General features: G+C 37.5%; 1 protein-coding gene across 1 annotated transcript in view; it reads left to right on the forward strand.

Moving 5' to 3' along the window:
• TENM1 (teneurin transmembrane protein 1) overlaps nt 1-18,959 on the forward strand; it is a 361,765-nt gene that overhangs the window by 166,015 nt on the left and 176,791 nt on the right. Inside the window, exons 12-14 of the mRNA XM_067722679.1 lie at nt 4,944-5,129; nt 6,700-6,723; nt 8,568-8,714. Coding sequence (XP_067578780.1) covers nt 4,944-5,129; nt 6,700-6,723; nt 8,568-8,714 — 357 coding nt within the window. The remainder of the gene's footprint in view (nt 1-4,943; nt 5,130-6,699; nt 6,724-8,567; nt 8,715-18,959) is intronic.

Below are 18,959 nucleotides of genomic sequence, written 5' to 3' on the forward strand. Positions count from 1 at the left end.
AATTAATCTCAGCTCTTATTATTTTCTTCCTTATACCTCTTGGAGTTTACTTTGCTCTTCTTTTCCTAATTTTTTAAAATTGGATGCTTGGGTCATTGTTCTCCAGGTGGTTTTCCGTTCTACCTTATAAATTTTCCTATACATAGGGACTGAGTTATATTACACAAAATTTGATATGTGGTACCTTCATTTTCATTCATTTCAAAATATTTTCTGGGCTTCCCTGGTGGCGCAGTGGTTGAGAGTCCTCCTGCCAATGCAGGGGACACGGGTTTGTGCCCCGGTGCAGGAAGATCCCACATGCCGTGGAGCGGCTGGGCCCGTGAGCCATGGCCACTGAGCCTGCGTGTCCAGAGCCTGTGCTCCGCAACGGGAGAGGCCACAGCAGTGAGAGGCCCGCATACCGCAAAAAAAAAAAAACAAAAAAAATATTTTCCTATTTCCATGATGATTTCTTCTCTGTTCTGTAGTTCATTCAGAAGTCTATTTCTTAATTTCCAAATTATATGGATTTTATAATTATCTTTTGTTGCTGATTTCAAGTTTAATTCCATAGTAGGTAGAAAACATGCTATATATAATTTCAATACTTAGAAATACGTTGAGACTTGCTTTATAGCCTAGCATGTGGTCAATATTTGTAAATGTTCTTTGTGCACTTGGAATTTCTGTGTATGTTGTAGTTATTTAATGCAGTGTTCTGTATGTATCAATTGGATCAAATTTGTTAATCATGTTGGTCAAATATTCCATATTCTTTCTAAGTCATCTGCTTGTTCTGTCAGTTAGTTAACGAGAAAGGGGGTCATAAAAGTCTCTGACTATAATTGTGAATCTGCCTTTTTCTCTTTTTTGTTCCTTCAGTTTTGCTTCGATATTTGGCTTGGTGTTTTCTTCAGTATTGGAAATTTCCTAGCCATTATCCAGTCAAGTATTTTTTCTGTCCCCATGAGACTGACAAAAGCTTTACCCAACCTTTGAAACTTCCAGCTGCATCTACCAGAATTGACAGACACTTCTAGAAAAGAAGCATCCAAAAATATCAGACACCTCTCTGGGTTTTCATTTTCTCCTAGCTTTATAATAAGCAAATATAATTGCTGGAACTTGGCCCAGCAATTCTTTACCCTTTTGTGAATTCTAGTAGTAACATCCAACAAATTTTAGAATATATTTTGTCTAGATTTTCTAGTTCTCATCAGAAGAGAATAGTAAAAATTATTTAGGTCACAATCACTAGAAACAGAGCTCCACCTTTACATTTTTATATGCATACTTGACAAAGTATCTCTTACCTAACTCCTGAAAAATACAAGGCTTTAGAAATATTGAACACAGGGTACTCCATTGCACATATTATGATAAGGTAATATTTTATTTCACTACTGTCTTCTAACCCCCCAATTGTTATTGTTGTTGATGTTGTTGTTGTTACTATTATATAGTCAGTGCTTCTTTGCCATCTCTCTGAGCTAGTGGATAGTTTATTAGTCCCCATCTCATTGAGATTGCAGCTTTTCAGGGGTTGTCCTTGCTTTCTGCAGGTGTTTCCGTCCAACTCTCCATCTTAAATGGGCCAAAGACCTCATCTCTTTTCCCTTTGTGGACACAGATACCCAATCCCCTGGTCATTACTGGGTATAATAACCCCTCTATGCTGCCAGAGGGTTGACTTATATGCTTACGTCTTTGACTGTTAGCATCCTCTTTGCTTCCAGTGTTTGAGAATTTCTCTTTCTTGTGAACTAAGACATGCAATTTTAAAAATTATTACATTATATTCACCATTTCTAAGGGTTTATATCAAGGTGGTTTAAAGATAGCCTAGTCTGCCATTTTGCCAATACTGTTCATCTAGTTCTGAACAGTGAATGAATACTAGATGAATACTATTTCATCTAGTCCTACTACTTTTCAGGAAATCATCAGAATGATGTACTCCTATGTCTAAAATTTATAGTTGTATAAAGCAATATATGCAAAATGTTTGCCTCTCATTGTTTCAGTCAGCTCTGGCTTGATTGGCTTTGACCACTTAGCTTTCTAATCTTAGAAATGCCCTTTCAGTTCAGCTTTTAGTGTCTTGAGGGAGGCCATTAAGGGGAGCAGAATTACAATATCAAATTCACTATAAGAACTGAATTTCAAAATCCAAATTATCAATCATAGATTCAAAATCAAGATATAGAGTGTTGGTGCTAATTCAAGATTAACCTACTTGAGCTACCATTTGTTAGGCTAAGTCCCCCCTTTTTGGTATTGTCTGGGTCCTAGACTTTTCTCACAACCTGGTGATCCCACACACAGTTTTCTATTCACTCTTCCACCCAGTGCAGTCTGGCTTTACAACTACCACTTTATCAATACAGCTCTTCCTGAAGTTACCAACAATTTCCATGTGGTAAATCCAATGGGTACTTCTCTGCCCATGTCTCACCTTGACCTCTGAGCAATATTTTTTACGTAACTGAAACCATTAGGTGGCACTTCAGGGGCTCCGAGGAGCTCCAGTTCTTTATGTCTCAACGCAGAAGGAATTCAGCAAGAGGCAAAGTGATAGATAAGAAGTGATTTATTAGAATAGGACACTTGTGAGGCTTACAAGCAGGTGGACGAGAGGGTGCCGCACCCCAAGAACTTAGTGGGCTACAGTTTTATGATCAAAGGAAAAGTGGGGAGGGGTAGAAAACCACCTTCTTCCTCATTCTTGAATAGACATCAAAATTCCATCATCATCAGTTCCTCCTCCACGTCGGGTGGGGGAGTTTTCTTGTCCCTACATGGTCAAGCTGGGACTGTCATGGTGCAATGGAAATGAGCAAAAAGGCAATAACATATACTAAAATATGTTAAATCATTTCAGGTTTTAGTATAATGTCACCTTTTCCTTATATTTTTGTTTTTAGTGCGTGCAGAGGAGCGTGTCCTAGTAATCATTAACTTACTGAGCTCACTGGGAAGGATGTGGGTCTCATGCCACCATTGTTTTATTATTTGGGGGCATGTCTCATGTTTCTGTTACCTGGTTTTGTTGCTAAGCAAGCCTGCTTGGTTTTGTGGTTAAGCAAACCTGCTTTCTTGAGTGATCATTAACTTACAGGGGTCTCCTATACTTTTTTCTTTACTTATAATCCCCTAGTGAGATTAACTGTTTAATCACCTACTTTGGCCCTTTACTCTGTCCCATTGATGACTACCCCCTTCTTCTTGAAAAAGTGTCCTCTTTTGGCTTTAGCTGTACCACAATCTATAAGATTTCCTCCTATCACTCACTGCTCTCTCCTTCCCAGTCTCCTTTGATGGTTCCTCTTTTTCTACCTTATCTTTAAATCACAGAACACCTCAGGGCTCATTCCTTAGGGGATATCATCTGGTCTCAAACTTAGATGCTAAATACCACCTATATGCTAATGGTTGCCAATTTCATATCTCTAACCTGGCCTGTCAAATTCATATATCTTAGTGCTTAATTGACATCTTCATTTGGCTATCTATACGTTATCTCAATGTTAATCTGTTTGATCTTCCATCTTATTCTTCCTTTATCCTTTTCCATTTTGTTAGTGGCAGCATTATTCACCCATTTGTTTAAGCCAAAACTTTTATTTTTCCCTTTCCTTCATTTCCTACATCCTCTCTTAAGGAATTCATATTGGTTCTACCTCCAAAATATATCTCAAACTGCCCAATGACCCTGTCAGGTGTAAATATTATTACTTTCATTGTGTAGTTACACAAGCAGAGATTAAGAAAGCATGTTAGTAATTTGCCTAAGGATACGCAGCTTTTATGCAGAGGAATTCTTATTCCAAACCGTTTACTCTTTCTATGAAATCTTGACCCTCAAAGAATACTTGTGAATGAATTAGTGAATATATTGATCCAGATAGTAATAAAATTCATAATCATGGCTTTATCAGAAGAATATTCTCACCTACTGAAAAATAACTCTGCTACCTATAGTGTAGAAACCTTTGCTACATATGAAGAGCTTTGTTACATGTAATATAGGGTAATACTTATATCATCATATGTCAATATCTGTCAATATATAAAACCAGTTTCAGAATTTAAGACTATGAAAGATAGACAACTTGGCTTCCAGCACACCCTCTTTTTCATTCAAGGATGTGGCCAATTGTACCCAAAACCTATTGCATTCTTTCGATAGGCTTTTATCTCCCTTCTGCTCCTCCGGCAAGGGAATTTTATGAAGAAACAAGCTAACCAAACTTTTATTTTGGTTTTCTACTGTCATGATTTTATTAATATTCAGTGTTTCTCAAAAAAAAAGTCAGGGATACAGAAGAGAGAAACTGGGCAGAGCTAATAATACACCTTGATTATATTGGCTAAATATTGAATGGCATTTTGAGATAAGAAGACTGTGTATTTTAATCAACCAAGAGTCATTTTAAATCCTTAAAATAAATGCAAATATTGTTAGTATGATCAGAGAAAGCAGTTGATTACTGTCACTGGCAGCTTTACCTCTTGTATATTATGAATTTTATTAGAAAGTTATCATCTTTCTGATTGTAAAACCCGAATGAAATTAGGGCACTGTGTGTTTTCCCCAGTGATTTCTTGTAGCATCACAAAATCCCTACAACATTACCTGTAATCTTAATGAATGTTAGTGAAAACCACTTGACATTTGTCTGGCACTGACTTCATTTCTAAGCCTTGAGTGCTGTTATCATTTTGTGGACTGCTCAAAAGCAATATGATTTAGAGTTTATTTTATACATAGAGATATAACTACCTTTTTTAACAGAGTTCCTTGTACATTCACTCAGATGCTAGAGGGCTTTGTGCCATTTTGATTATATATTTTAAATACAGGTATAGACTGAGATTTTGATAATTCTAATGTGTTTTTGAAAGAGTAGACTCTGGTTGTAATAAAATATGTAAATACATCTTCTTTGAATTCCCCACAGAGCTCTGTACCATGGAGTGTGGTAGCCATGGAGTCTGCTCAAGGGGAATTTGCCAATGCGAAGAAGGTTGGGTAGGACCAACATGTGAAGAACGCTCCTGTCATTCTCATTGTGCTGAGCATGGCCAATGCAAAGATGGAAAATGTGAGTGTAGCCCTGGATGGGAGGGCGACCACTGTACAATCGGTAAGTACCACCATACTTTGAACAAAGTAAATTGGATGAATTGAAGAAGTAAAGCAGTCTAGCAAGTCAATCACCAAGCTGTTTGTAGAATTTGAGATGGGAAGAGGGAAGAAGTAGGAGGGCTGGCCATAAGTTTGAAAGTTTCCTTAACTGGGAGGTTTCCTGTTTTGTTGATAATATCTTACTTATTTCTGTGTCTTTTCCTTTCTCATTACTTCATTATTCTTTATATTTTCTGCTTTCAAGTGCTTTGAGTTACTCAAATGAAAGATGATACATTAGAATATAGTGTCATTAGTTAATAAGAAAAGTGCTTTTGTTGTAAAGTTAACATTCACTGGCCATTTTTCCTTTTGAAAAGTATAGGTTGTTTTGGTTGAAAGCACTTAGAGGCAGTTTCATTAAATGGGACTACTTTATCAGGGGCCATTCAGTATCATTAAGGGCTGTCTTTAATGTGTACAAGGAAGACACTCCTGACCTGCTATCAATAGAACATCTGTGTTGAATTGTTTATTGGGTAGTATAGAGAGTTCGTACCGAGGCATCCACCCTCTCTCGTCCCTTGTCACCAATTTCACTAATTTTCAGGCTGCTTCCTGGGAGAACACCTGTGGATGTGAGAAAGTCTATGTAATAATTAATCTATCACGTGGTCTTCACACCATAAAAAACACTAATAATAATGAAAGTTTCATTTATAAAATACTTTTTTCTGAGAAAAATATCAAAGCCCTTGACACACACATGTATCTGCCACCAAGGTTCCCTGCGCATACAGAGGGACAAGTATGATTACCATTGTTCAGCTAAGGAAAGTGGGTAACAGAGTGTTCCAGTGTCATTCTATGAGCACACAGAGAATTCATACAGTGCAAAAGCAAGCGTGGGCCTCTGGGTACACAGTTCATTGTTTATGGGCTTTTTTTTCCCTCTAGACTGTACTACAGCTTTCATTTTTAGGTGATTTTTGTTATAATGGTTGGAACCTGCCAAAGTAATGTATAGTATATATAATATATATAACATAATTTTAATAAACTGCATTACTACTCAACTACAGTCAGTCTTGTTCTGTGACTGTGGAAAATACTTAAGATTCATTAAAAAGGTGGTGAGGAGTGAGATTCAGATGCAGCTTAAGTAATTACATTCCTGCACTAGAGTAAGTTTATTGCCTTCACATAGGAGGATTTAAATATTGTCATGATTACCAAAGGTGGTTACTCCAGAACTCCCTTCTAAAGATATTACTAATAAGAAGTTCAAGCTAGCACTCCTTCATGAGTTATTACTGAAATGTAAAAATGCAGTTCTTATACTTTTAATGAAATATGACACTTTTTTAGGACGCCTAATAGAGTTTCTTACAGAAAAGCCATTAATATCTTTCCCACAGAAAATATTATTCACAAACCACACAGGCCAGTGTACTAACTTTTGAGCTGCAGGCATTTCAGAATTCACAGTTTGCTGTTCTCCCAGGCAACAGATGGTAAACCATTAGTACTTGTTGTATAGCTTTGGTCTCCCAGAAATTCATTCAATCACTCTTTTCCCCCCTTTTTAGCTCACTACTTAGATGCTGTCCGAGGTAAGCCCGTTCTCTCTAGTTTTATAACAGAAAAATATTTTAAACCGAAAATATGCATGTGGGAAAGGAAGTGTTGGTGGGGTTTGGGTGTTGTTTGTTGTTGTTGTTTTTAATGTTGGCAGTCTTACTTAAGTGCAATATTGTCAGGTTCATGCTGTAATAGACTTAAAAGTAATTTGCTTTCCCAATATCAAAGATTGATTTTTTGCCATAGAGTTTAATAGACTGATAAGCAGTTTTAAGAATTACTTTTCTTTGTCTTGATGTCGAGGGGTGTGTGTGTGTGTGTCTGTTTATATGACAGAGAGGTAATTATTAAATAAACTAGGTTTAGGTAGACAGCTGAACTTTCTCTCTAACATAACAATATAGCTTTAAGTCCGTGTAGAGTATCCTTACAAGGGCAGAAGAATTATTCCCCTGTTAGTACCTCATCATCCATCCCCACCAGGGATCTGCATTCAATAGAGACTGCAAGGGTTTTTCTGTCAGATTTCCTGGTGCCTTTCATTACCTCAGCCTCAGAAGGTTGAAAATGTCATACTCAAATTATCCCTAATTTCTCTTTATCCACTGTATGTGCATGAGAATGGAACTAGATAAATTTCTTTCTTAATCTTATACATGTGAGTGAGGAATATATATATAATCTTTTCATATTTTCTAACAGCCATCTGTCATTTTATTTTAAAGTCTTTTCTTCCTCTGGTCTGTTGAGAGTTGCTAGGAAAACCATTTGCAAGAAACACTGGATTACTTCTACAGATTTTTTTAAAAATTCTTTTGCTTTTTATACTGCTGGAATTTTCTTTCAAAGACAGAAAATGGAAAGAATATTGATTGGACTCTCTCCTGTAAAATCCAGATCTGGTCCTGTGTTGCTACTGGGGAAATTTCCAGAAGCTATGTGCCATTATTGCTCTCTCTGTTCATCTGCCCACTGAGCACTTGGGACATGCAGAGTTGCCCTTTGGAATAGCCTATCTCTGAACCACTGGTAGAAAGAGTAGGTCATCCCTGAGAAATTAAAAGTCTAAATAGAGACCGTCGTTAGTGTTTGTGGTTAGGGTTATCAATGGATAGAAGTCATTTAAGCATTATAATTTCCTCTTGACTATATTTATCCAGTTATTCTCTAGAATTCTGAAAGTCTAAATTTGGTGTGCATTAATTCCATAAACATTTGTTGAGCACTTACTACAGGTATACTATTATGCTAGTTTCTGAGAGAGATACCAGATAAGTAAAAAAATCAATCCTTAGCTTTCAGATCAATAATAATCCTGAAGAGAAGAGCTGAATAGGTGTAAAGCAACTGCAGCACATTTCTAAGGCACCATGTGGGCAATTAATGGTCTGAACTGTATACCAACATACCTAAGTCCTGAAGCAACATATCACAAGGGAAAAATCAGCACAGAGTAGCAGTTGTTAGGAGAAGTATCTCTTCATAGAAACTGCTGTCTTTTCCCAACTTTTTGGTCATAACTAGATACAATATCATCCATCCAGTTTTGATTGAGATGAGGAGATACCTTTTTCGAAAAGAAACAAAAAACATGTCTTGTCCCCATCATAGTTTTCATCCTGTCTGAATCAGAGGTTGGGAATTGGGGTTAGCATTAATAACGTTTAATTGGCTCTCTAAGGAAAAGCACAGCAGAGTAAGGGATAACAAGTTCCCTGGGAAGGTGGTATAAGCAAGCAAGCTCCTCTTCCATTTATTCAACACCTCATCTGAATGGAGCCCAGATGATTCGATTTTTCCCTCTAGGCAGATACATCATTGTTGGCCAAACCCATTCTGATATCTCTGAATTTGTTACTCTCTGCTGTCTTTTCAGATGGCTGCCCAGGGCTCTGCTTTGGAAATGGGCGATGTACCCTGGATCAAAATGGTTGGCACTGTGTGTGTCAGGTGGGTTGGAGTGGGACAGGCTGCAATGTTGTCATGGAAATGCTTTGTGGAGATAACTTGGACAATGATGGAGGTGAGTCATTTATTAAATGTTCATAAAAGAAAGGAATAGCCCAGCCTCTAGCACAGTGATGACCAATCTGGCCACGAGTGAAAATTAGGAATCCTTATAAAGTCACACTATTTTGTAAATCTCAATTTATTGAATATTTACAGTAACCAGGCAATACTCCAAACTCTTTCCATGTATTATATCTCATTTAATTCTCACAATAACGTTATCAGGTATAGGTACTATTTTCCTTGTTTACAAATGGGAAAACTAATACTTGGAGTGGGGATGGTAAGTGACTTTTCCAGGATCACACAGCTAGAAAGTAACAGAACCAAGGTTCCAATTCAGGGCTGTATGACTTCAGTTTCTGTTTTCTTAATTGTTACAACCATGCTGCTTCCCATATCTGTGGCATTTATTCTACTAAATTAAATCAGCGTACCACTGTCTAAACTGTCAGATGCTAGTGTAGCTTGCACTGTACACATCGTGAGGTAGTTTTCTTTGTTCTTAGTTATTTAGAGCTCCCTCTTGTGTCTTTACCTTTTAGTACCACTTTACATCTTTCAAAGGACACAGCATCATGACAATTCACAGTAGAGTATTTTACATTTAATTCAAGAGCTGCACATGTTTTAGAAAGCCGTATGTGGCTCCAAGGCCTCCGGGTAACCACTTCTGTTTTAATCAAGCAAACAAAGGCATCTAATACATTGTACAGTCAGGCCTCAAAACAGCCAAATCACCTCTGAATGAGCCTAAAACAACAAATCCTCACTTTCCTCTTACTTTCTACTCAATAAAACATGAAATTGACAAAAAAATTTATTTCTAATTTCTGTATATTGACTTAAAATGAAGTAGGTTGTTACATTTGACTCCTCAAGGTTTCTATTTGTGCTTAGACAATTATATACCTTGTCATTTGAATCCAAATGGGGCTTAAAACAATAAGGTAGCAATCATCGTTTAAGCACCAAATTAGGTGTAAAAGTGTCCTCTTTTATTGTTCTGGCTAACAGTTTACCTTTAAAAGTTATAAGACCTTATGAATTTTAAGTAGAAGCAACTTTCTGATTAAGAGCACAGGGCTTTGAAGTTAGAATTTCTGGGGTCAAATATTAGCTCTGCTATGTACTTCTGGCTGTAGGGTTTGGGAAAAGTTTCTTGCTATCTCTGTGCTTCAATTTCCTTATCTTCAAAATGGGGCTGATAATAATAATAACTGTCTAATAGGGTTGTTATAAGAATTAAACAAGATAATTCATGTGCACTACTTAAAGGGTGATAAACTACACCAATCAACGCACACATGCACACAAACACACACACAAACACACACACACACTAAATTTAGGATAACAGACCATTTTCTGAAGAGACTGTTTACTTCCTATCTAATTTGAAATTTTTGTTGGGGAGGCCAGAGTGAGATTTTCAGTTAAATGGTACACTAATCAACCATTTACTTGACTTCTGTGGTCCGCCAAGACTCATTTTCTTTTTTTGTTTTTTTCAAGACTCGTCTTCTACACCCATCATTCTCAGTTCATCATTTAAGTCCCAACTCAAGCCATATTTCCCATGATATCTCTGACATCCACCACCCCAGCCTACCATGGTGTTTATCATATGCACCATACAATCAAGCACTAAATTATATCCTGTCTATATTGTTTCCTTGTTACATGTTAAGTATGACCCAGAGTCCATAGTTTGATGCCCAATATAATTACTAATAATATTAGCTCACTTGTATTCAGGGTTTACTATGTACAAGGCACTGTGCTGAGTCCTTTATGTGAATAATTTCACTTAATCCTCATGAGGTAGAAACTACTATTAACGCTACTTTACAAATTAGGAAACGGAGGCACTGAGAAGTTAAATAAATTGCTCAAGATCATATAGAAAGTAAACGATAGAGCCAGGGTGTAAACCTAGGTGGTCTGCTTCATTCCAAAAAAGATCGGAGGCAGTAATGGAGATTTCTCAATTGATATATTGATTAAAATGTTATGCTCAGAAAATACATTAACAACCTATGCAAGTATAATTTCTTTCTTTCTTTCCTTCTCTATTTATTTGTTTTTGGCTGTGTTGGGTCTTTGTTGCTGCACGCGGGCTTTCTCTAGCTGCGGTGAGCAGGGGCTACTCTTTGTTGCAGAGCATGGGCTCTAGGCACGCGGGCTTCAGTAGTTGTGGCTCACGGGCTCTAGAGCACAGGCTCAGTAGTTGTGGCGCACGGGCTTGGTTGCTCCGTGGCATGTGGGATCTTCTTGCACCAGGGCTCGAACCTGTGTCCCCTGCATTGGCAGGCAGAATCTTAACCACTGTACCACCAGGGAAGTCCCAAGTATAATTTCTGACTCAGGGTTGAGCTAAAATAAGTTTCCTGCTTAATAAAGTACAGCTTGATAAAAATAATTGAATAATTATCAAGCATTTTCTGTGGCGTCAAGGTCACCTCAAGGGAGCCAAAAATGTTTAAGGAATGGATCAATTAAATATTAATGAAATAATGGATTATCAATTTTCAATATCTGTGGCATATATAGATACAAAAGGTATAGAAGATGTTGCTGAATGTGTATTGACCTATGAACATTCCTTTAAAATTATGTATCTACGTGGGAATCAAAAATCAAAGACGCTGATGTGAGTTTAGTGTATTTTTATGATAGTCTCTTTAGGGGGTAGCAGGGGGAGGCTCCTTGAGATATTCAATTACCATTTTTTCATTTGGTAGGATTAAGATGATACTGATGACAAATAAATATTTAGTTCTACTTTGAGATGGAAAGATGGATTAAATAACCTCTGAAAGCCTCATGACTAAGATTTTGGACAATAAATCCATTTTTATACTGTTTAAGTAACATCCCTAAGAATATATTAAATGCCCTGCATTTGGTGGTCTCAGCTTTCCAGCTATCCAGAATGGCTGGATTCATTTCCAGCCATCCAGAATGATTGTATATGCCTAATGATTAATATTTGCATACTTGTTTGTGCATGTATGTGTGTGAGTTTTAATTAAATCAGAAAGTGCCAATTGAACCTTTTGGGGGAAAAAAAAGTGGTCCTAATTTTTTAAATGTTAATTCTTAAGAAATCTTCCCAGTCAAAAAAAAAAATCACTTTCAAGCAGTTGCTTCAAGTAGCTGCTTCCTGATTACTACATATCATTGCTGATACTTAAAGAATGGCAGGATTTTTTTTTTTTGCATTCTAATCAGCTTTGAATACTCATTAGTATTACTGCTACTTCCTGAAGCTTTGACTTTAGTTACACTCTGATTCAATGCATTGTGACTCTTAGTAACTAGTTGGGCTCATTGAATATGTGGGTGACACAGGTCTAGGAGCTACCTAAGAGCTCCTTGAATAATAAAAACAGAGCTAAGAACAAATAACCCTTGGATTTTTTTCTTAACATGCAAAAAAATTGAAAACTGTCTTTTACATTGTATATTTAAGAACTAATTACTACAGAAATCACAAATCTATCAAATGTCTTGACCTCATGTATCCCTTTAGTCAACAAGCACATACCATGGACACAACCTTGTGCTTGGAAGAGGAGACTTAACCTTATGGTGACCACATTTTTCATGTGTTCATCATGTGTCCTGATTTAGGGTTTGAAAAATATAATCACCATACATTACATGCACATATGAATTGACATGAGAAAAAAAGTTTAGACATTATATTAACTGAATCAGAATAGCTAAAACAAAGAATAGTAAGAGCAAGCTAGAACTATCAGATGTTAAAATAATATTTTAAAACTATGATAATTAAAACAAAATGGTACTGATGTAAGCATAGACAGATCAGTACAACCGAATAAAAGCTTCAGGAACACACCCCAGTACAAATATTTAGGATATTATAAAACCAGCATCAAAAATCATTGGGGAAAAGAAACATTATGAAATAGGTGGTGCTGAGACAACTATTAAGGAAAAAAAAAACTTAGATTTTCAATTCATATCTTATTCCAAAACAAAATAAATAAAAACACTGCAGCTGATTAATGAGTTGAAGGCAAAAGAAAACTCAAACACAATTAGAAGAAAACATAGATGGTAGATCTCAAGATTGGAAAGGACTTCTTAAACATAAAAGCTAGGAAAGAAACCACAATAGGAAAAAAATGATAAGTTGGACTTCATAAAAGTTTCCAACTTCTTTGTATTCTTTGGCTAAGTTTTATAGACCATCCGACATCTATTTGGAGATACCAAAATCTGCATTGTCTGATATGGTAGCCACTAGCCACATATGACTCTTTAAATACAATTTAAATAACATTAAAAATTCCATTTCTCCGTTGCACTAGCCACATCTCAAGTGCTCAACAGTCACATGAGGCTAGTGACTACTGTGTTGGTGCACATCTAGAGCATTCCTATCAATGGAGAAAGTTCTATTGGATAGCGCTGATCCAAATGTTTGACTCAAAGAGTTATTTACCTTTCAGCCAAACATTTCAGATTGGGCACCCAATTTTCCATTCATTCATTACTACTTTGTGCCGAGTATTGTGCTTGACACTGAGGAGAAAATGCCAAACAAGTTTCTGCCTTCATGGAGCTTATGGTTTAGGTATTAAACAAGAAACCACACAAATAACTATATATTTACAATTGTTTAGAGTGCTGTAAAGTTTTTACAGTGCTATAAACATGTATAGCAGGACCTAACCAGGTCTATATGGCAAGGGAGGCCTCACATGAGTCAGGGGAAGAATGTTCCAGGCCAGGGAAACAGCATGTACAAATGCCCTGAGGTGGAAATATACTAGACTCTTCTAGAAAGTGAAAGGTAAGTCATTGTGGCTGGAATACAATGAGTCAGGGAGAGATTGGTGGGAGATGAGAATATAAAGGTAGGCACTGGCCTGATTATACAGAACATTGTAAATTTTTAAAGATCTTCAGCTATCAAAGATTACAGTTTAGTCCCTCAAGTCATAGAGGAAGGAAGATGACTTCTGATACTGTGGAACGATTGTCACGGAGGTTAAAAAGACGTACAATAAGAGTGTTTAATCAAAACACTCTTTTTCCCCCAATCTTTTAAGTGTTTGTCACATGTTTGTCCAAGCTTCTCTTATATAAACTCTTCCGGTGGTCTGTATTCATATTCATTGGTAAAATCAATAAGTTAATTGCCTAAAAGAGAATGATCTTCCAGGAATCATTCTTCATAACAAGTCACCATTCATTAAGAACAATAGCTATTTGCAAGCCTGTTTTATGATGCAGTGTTTCTAGATCTAGAAATCAGCACCATGGGTGAATTATGAACACATATAAGCTCATGGATCAATAAGCCTCATGTTTTGAATGTCACCAGCATGCTGCAGGGTTTAATAAATAGGAAAATGAAATAGAAGGAGCAATGAATTGGTAACATTTGCTCTGTTTAAGGGCCCCTCTCTGCATTTACTTTTAAGATTTGGCTGGGAAAAAAGACCTGGCAACAGAAAGCATATTCCTAATTATTCTCTTCTGACCATACCCCCCTCATTTCCAAGGAACCCATTTATTAGAAGGTCATCACTTAGTTATGAGAGCCTAAACTGCCAAGTGATTCCAGATACGAGTGGAAGTTGGAACATTTAAACGCTATAACTCAGTTAACCCCTCTATAATGGATCTGTCACATTATTTATCGACTAAGACTAGTAATACTTGACATCTTCCTACTTTGTAGTGGTGAAAATGAATGAGAATGTTTGAAATACAGTAATATAAAGTGTGTGATAAAGATGTGGTATCAATGAAGAATCTATTTGTAACTTTACATATTTTGATGCATTCATTGAACATTTATTAATCTCTAGGTGCATTTATAAATGTCCTAAAAATAGGACTTTTAGGACATCCATTTATTCATTCAGTAAATATTTATTGAAAGCTTACTTGGGGTCAGGCACTATTCTAGTCATTGAGGAAATAGCAATGAATAAAAAAGACTAAATCCGTGTTCCATGGATCTTATATTCTAGTTTTGAGAGGCAGACAATAAACTAAAAATTTTTTTAAATAGTCTGATAGAAGATGGTAAGTGTTATGGAGAAATTGTTTTTTAAGCAGGTTAAAAAAGGATAGGGAGTGTGCGACAGAGGTGGCATTTTAAATAATGTGGCCAGAGGAAGCCTTACTGAGAAGGTGGCAATTGAGTAAAGACTTAAAGGAGGTGAGGGGTGAGCCATACTGACATTGGAGAAAAGAAGATTCGAGGCGTAGGAACAGTGGGGAAGGGGGTTGTGGGATACGGTAATGGGAGGTAAGGTCAGAGAGGTAAGAGAGAGACGGTAAAGAACCAGACTGTGAGGAAGTAGGTCTTGGTCAGGACACAGGCTTTTATTCTGAGCGATTTGGGAAGCCATTGATGGCAGGTGGGGAGGACGTGAACATTAGTGGCATATAAACAATTTACTTTCCTGATGCAGAAAAAGTAAATGTATAGGTTATAGCAATAACAATGATTTGGGCAGTTCCAGTACCAAGTGCACTTGAACTTCTCCCACTTTCTTTTTACCAATACAGCAAAATACTAGGGTGAAAGTCAGCCTGAATAAATGAAAAAAGATGAATTAGAGACTATTTCCAAAGGAAATACAGTCATATTACCTTCAATGCATATAATGACAACAACTAAGCTACCAGAAGTGCCTAGTAGAGGGCCTGCTTTAGTAAAAATTTATGAATGATTTGTAATGAGTCCATTGTTTGTAGGTTTCTAAAATGCCCGAGAAGATTTTGTTCAACTGAATCACTGGAATGATCAGCCCTTCAGTTTCTTTTTCACTATTAATTTGCTTGGTAGACGCTCTATTCTATCGATGCTGAAAAGGTTAAGCTTCAGTCCAGCCCCTGTCCAAATGATAACAAATTCTGAATTTGTGAAATTCAATGAATAAAGATTTACTGTAGCATTAGTATCTGTTTAGAGCCACATAGATTCCTACCTATCTGACAACCTAACCAAGCAGAGTTCACAAAATGAACACATTCTAACGACCTGAATATGCTACAGAAAAGTTAACTGCCCTCTGGCCAGTGATAAGGCAACTTAAATAAAAGTGAGTCTGAACATTTTCAGCTGCCACTGCAGACCATTGGCATCTACCCCAGGACTCTATCCCTAGGCTCCTTGTAGCCTGTACAGTCTATAATTTGGTTAATGGCAAGAGCTAACATTTATCGAGAGTGCTAGCTACTAAACTCTAAGCACGATGCTGATATGATTATGAGAGCATGTGATCCTTACGACAATTCTACTCATCCCATCTAGTAGATGAGGAAACTGAGAATCCAGGAGTTGCACTGATTTGTCCAGGATCGTGTACATTGTAAGTGGCAAAGTCAAGATTAGAATCAAAGTCGTCTGATTCTTTCACCTTAACCACTTCATGTGTTCTAAATCCTACATTGATCAGTCACTTGGAGGTCTTACAGCCTAGGTCAGTAGTACTAGTCATACCTCTTGGATGGTGATGTTGGACGTGTGATTTGTAGTCAGAGCACTGGGTGTTAATATGACTCCCATATTTCTTCCAACCACATTCAGCTTCCCTTCCTTTATTTATAAAATGGAGATGAGAATGTCTACCTAACAGGGTTGTCACAAGGATTTAGTTAAAATACTACATGAAGATGTACCTAGTGCCATACCTGACAAATGTTAACTAATCTATACGTGGTGCCAAATCCTTTTGGATAGCCTGCCATGGAACTAGCTGTCCGTTTTTATCAAGGTAATAATATGGGTGCTGTCCCTAAGAGGATATATATTTGTAAATTCATTTTAAGGATTAGGAAAACGTGGGTTTTCCCTGTATTGTTCATATTCCCTTGTCCAATCCTGCTTTCAACCAAGGGCATACATCTAGTAGGTAAAAGTTTAATAGTGAGTGACTTGATCATGTACAGAAGAAACCAGTGTCCTTGACCTTCATCAACCCCAACTGAGCCAGCTGGCATAGTCCCTAACTGGCTGGCAAAGCTAGGACCAGTGAATGCCCTGTTTAGTCCTTCAAGACAATTTAACCTCCCTTTTATTTTGCTAGCTTTTATTTTTATTCCTTTAAAGGGAACAGGCCCTAAAAGTAAAGTAAGCTAACATTTGATATGTCCATATCTGACACCTTGAGCCTGGCTGTCAAGGGTGCCACAGCTTCCAATTCAGGGTGATAAAAGAACCATTAACAGCCAAAAAAAAAAAAAAGAAAAAGAAAAAAGGAAACCCACACAAGCAGTGTGATATCATTTGCACTCCTTTGTAACAGTCTAGACATACTGTATGGAGTGTTATCCAATGTGATAATTGGTAAGTAGATCTTTGCCCATGTACTGGGCTTACCTATGAATTATAATTCGGGGTTGCATACCATTATTGGTCTGCTTGCCTGCAGCCTTTCTAGATTCAACAGAAGTCTTGCTGTTCTCAGAAAACAGAGGTCTTAGAGGGTCAGCCCTGTATAATAGGCAATTAGTGAATATGAAACATTAACTTGGAATTTATAGCACATAACTAGATGAGAATGTGAGTCCCAATTTTGAATTGGCTCTGTGTTTAGTTTTAGAATCCGGTTTTGAAGATCGTTGGGGCATTACTATTTATTTAAAATCTATTTCTTTTCAAAAATAAGTTAGAATTGTGTGGTTGACAGGTCGAAACCTGTGAATGCCCAATCTGATTATTACTACTGCACTTGCTGCCGATTGAAAGATAAAGGTGACTGGCCATCTGAAAAGCAGTTTTTCATTGTTTAGTATATTATGCATCAATTCCAGACATCAGAAAACTGTTTAAATCAGATTGATATTTTTGCCAGCTTTCCAGCACATCCAGATGTTTAATTGGCAGAGTAAAGAGATAATGTGCTAATAGGAGGCTGAGAACAATGTATTGGAGAGAGAGGTGATAGTGGCATCTAAAATCTATAGAAAATCTGTTAATGTAATTTGCTGAATGAGGGGAGAAAGGGCAGCAGAAGGGAACTTCTTAGGGAAACTAATGCACACAAAAGTTATTCATCAGTGAAAAAGAAATATATATACAGAGAAGTAAAAATCAGGGGCAGAACTACACTGAACAAACAGGGTAGAGGCCAGAAAGCAGCAAACTGCATTTTAAATCAAAGTAGTGTCTGTGGTACAGGGAATTTGAAAGGACCTCATGTGGGGAAGAATATTTCCAGGGTGCCCTAGGGCTACTGTTCCAAACGCCTGCTCTCTTGGTGTTCCTGACTTTCATTGCCCCCAGCTGTGGTGCTTCCCCCTCCAGCTCAACAGGGGCAGCCATGTAAAGGAGAGAGAGCGAGCAAAAGAGCCGCGTGAAACCGGTGCCAGTAACTTTCATCATCAGCCTTAAGGAACGGGTAATCCATCTGAACCTCCCTATTCCACTGCAAGCCAAGAAGATGAGCATCTTTATATTTACCCTTGTTAAACATCTGAATTAGGGCTTCCCTGGTGGCGCAGTGGTTGAGAGTCCACCTGCCGATGCAGGGGACGAGGGTTCGTGCCCCGGTCCGGGAAGATCCCACATGCCGCGGAGCGGCTGGTCCCGTGAGCCATGGCCGCTGAGCCTGCGCATCTGGAGCCTGTGCTCCGCAACGGGAGAGGCCACAACAGTGAGAGGCCCGCGTACCGCAAAACAAACAAACAAAAAATCTGAATTAGAGCTACTGGTCTGCTTTAAGGACCATGGAAGGGCTTTAACTTTTCTTTCTTTTTTTTTTTTTTTTGCTTATTGGGTGTGGAATGAAGTGTCCATATGCTCAAATAATCACTCCAACCCCTTCTCTTTGCACGTAATTCTTATAACACTTATTGCAGGTTTAACTAGTGTAAGAGTCAGCTGTTTTATGCACCTATTCCTCCTAAGTTCTGAGCTCTTAAAAACAGGGAAAGGGTTCTTTTTTACCTCTTTCCCTCCCCAAGCACCTAACACAGTGTTGTGCACCTACAGTCAGCCCTTCGTATCCTCAGGTTCTGCATCCTTGGATCCAGCCAACCACGGATGAAAAATATTTGGAAAAAAAAGAATTCCAGAAAGTTCCTAAAAGCAAAACTTTAATTTGGCGCATGCCTCATAACTATTTACATAGCATTTACATTGTATTTACAACTATGTACATGGTATTTACGTTGTATTAGGTACTATAAGTAATCTAGAGATGATTTAAAGTATACGGGAGGATTTGCGTAGGTTATGTGCAAATACTGTGCCATTTTA

This window comes from Pseudorca crassidens, chromosome X (genome assembly GCF_039906515.1).
Source record: "Pseudorca crassidens isolate mPseCra1 chromosome X, mPseCra1.hap1, whole genome shotgun sequence".
Classification (NCBI taxonomy): Eukaryota; Metazoa; Chordata; class Mammalia; order Artiodactyla; family Delphinidae; genus Pseudorca; species Pseudorca crassidens.